Source organism: Pteropus alecto, unplaced genomic scaffold, assembly GCF_000325575.1.
Source record: "Pteropus alecto unplaced genomic scaffold, ASM32557v1 scaffold392, whole genome shotgun sequence".
NCBI classification, from domain to species: domain Eukaryota; kingdom Metazoa; phylum Chordata; class Mammalia; order Chiroptera; family Pteropodidae; genus Pteropus; species Pteropus alecto.
This window is the reverse complement of record NW_006431933.1, coordinates 1,730,301-1,731,293: the sequence shown is the minus strand read 5'-3', so window position 1 is coordinate 1,731,293 and position 993 is coordinate 1,730,301. Positions and strand designations below refer to the sequence as shown.

Below are 993 nucleotides of genomic sequence, written 5' to 3'. Positions count from 1 at the left end.
GATGGTCATGTGTTCCCAGGCCTGTGTGGACCTAGAACTTTCTGTTACCTAGACCAGTCATGGTGTCGTAGTTTCTCTTCATGTACACATAGGTGCATTTCTGTGAGTTTCCCAGCTTTCCCCATTCTTCCTTAGAGAAGTATTTGCAAATATCCTTGAAGGCCTAGAAACAAAGAAAAATGAATCCAGGCAACAACTCGGGCAACAATATCTGACCTTCAGATGGGCCTCTTCCTCCGCCACAGTACCTCTGTGTTGAATCTATAAACTGCAGATAATAACTCCTCTTGGTTGACGTCATGGCTGAGATAACAAGGGTAACATTTCTTAGCCCATTCCCTGGCACTCACTGCTGCTTACTCCTGGTTACAGGCTCTCTTCTTCCTTCCTGAATAAACTGAGAGTCATCAGATAAAGTACAAGGTCGCAGACATTGTTTTCTCCAGGCATGAGAGGTAAGTTCTGAGTGAAGATGGGAAACTCCTGAGGCTCTGCATCTCCCTGACACCTTGCTTCTTGTTCCACTGCCTCTGACTTTACCTCTTCAAAAATATAGTCACCCTCCATTGTCCCCTGGGCCACAACTCTCCCCCTCCAGATGACCTCACCTTGCATTTCTCCTCCGATTTCTGGGAATCTTCCTGGAGGCTTTTTGCGAAGGAGCTGCCTCTGTTCATGGCGGTGGGATTGGTCTGAACTGGATGGGACACAGCCTGAGTCTTTCCAGTCCTAAGGCCTAGGATCCTGCAGGTAGGGTGGAGAGAAAGCACTGAGGGAAGGTCTCACTCAGACTGTCACCTGAAAGGAAGGTTCTGCTTTTCTCCATCCTTGGCTTGTCCCTCCCTGAGGAAGAACGGGGTGGGGAGGGACTGGAGGAGGGGAATAGGGGTGCGGTCAGAGGAGAACAGGGCCCAGAGGTCTCTGGGAGAAGGACTGATTAGGAAGACAGCTTTTCTGTGGGCATGGTCATAGAAGCCTTGAGTCTTTGCGGGG

General features: G+C 49.7%; 1 protein-coding gene across 1 annotated transcript in view; it reads right to left on the bottom strand.

Annotated features, from left to right (window-relative positions):
- The window catches only part of LOC102881950 (protein SSX4-like), a 5,309-nt gene extending 4,632 nt beyond the window's left edge, over positions 1-677 (bottom strand). The window contains exons 1-2 of the mRNA XM_006906918.1: positions 609-677; positions 49-163 (exon numbers count right to left, since the gene is read on the bottom strand). Of these exons, the coding sequence (XP_006906980.1) occupies positions 49-163; positions 609-677 (184 nt within the window). The remainder of the gene's footprint in view (positions 1-48; positions 164-608) is intronic.
- Positions 678-993: the final 316 nt, after the last annotated feature.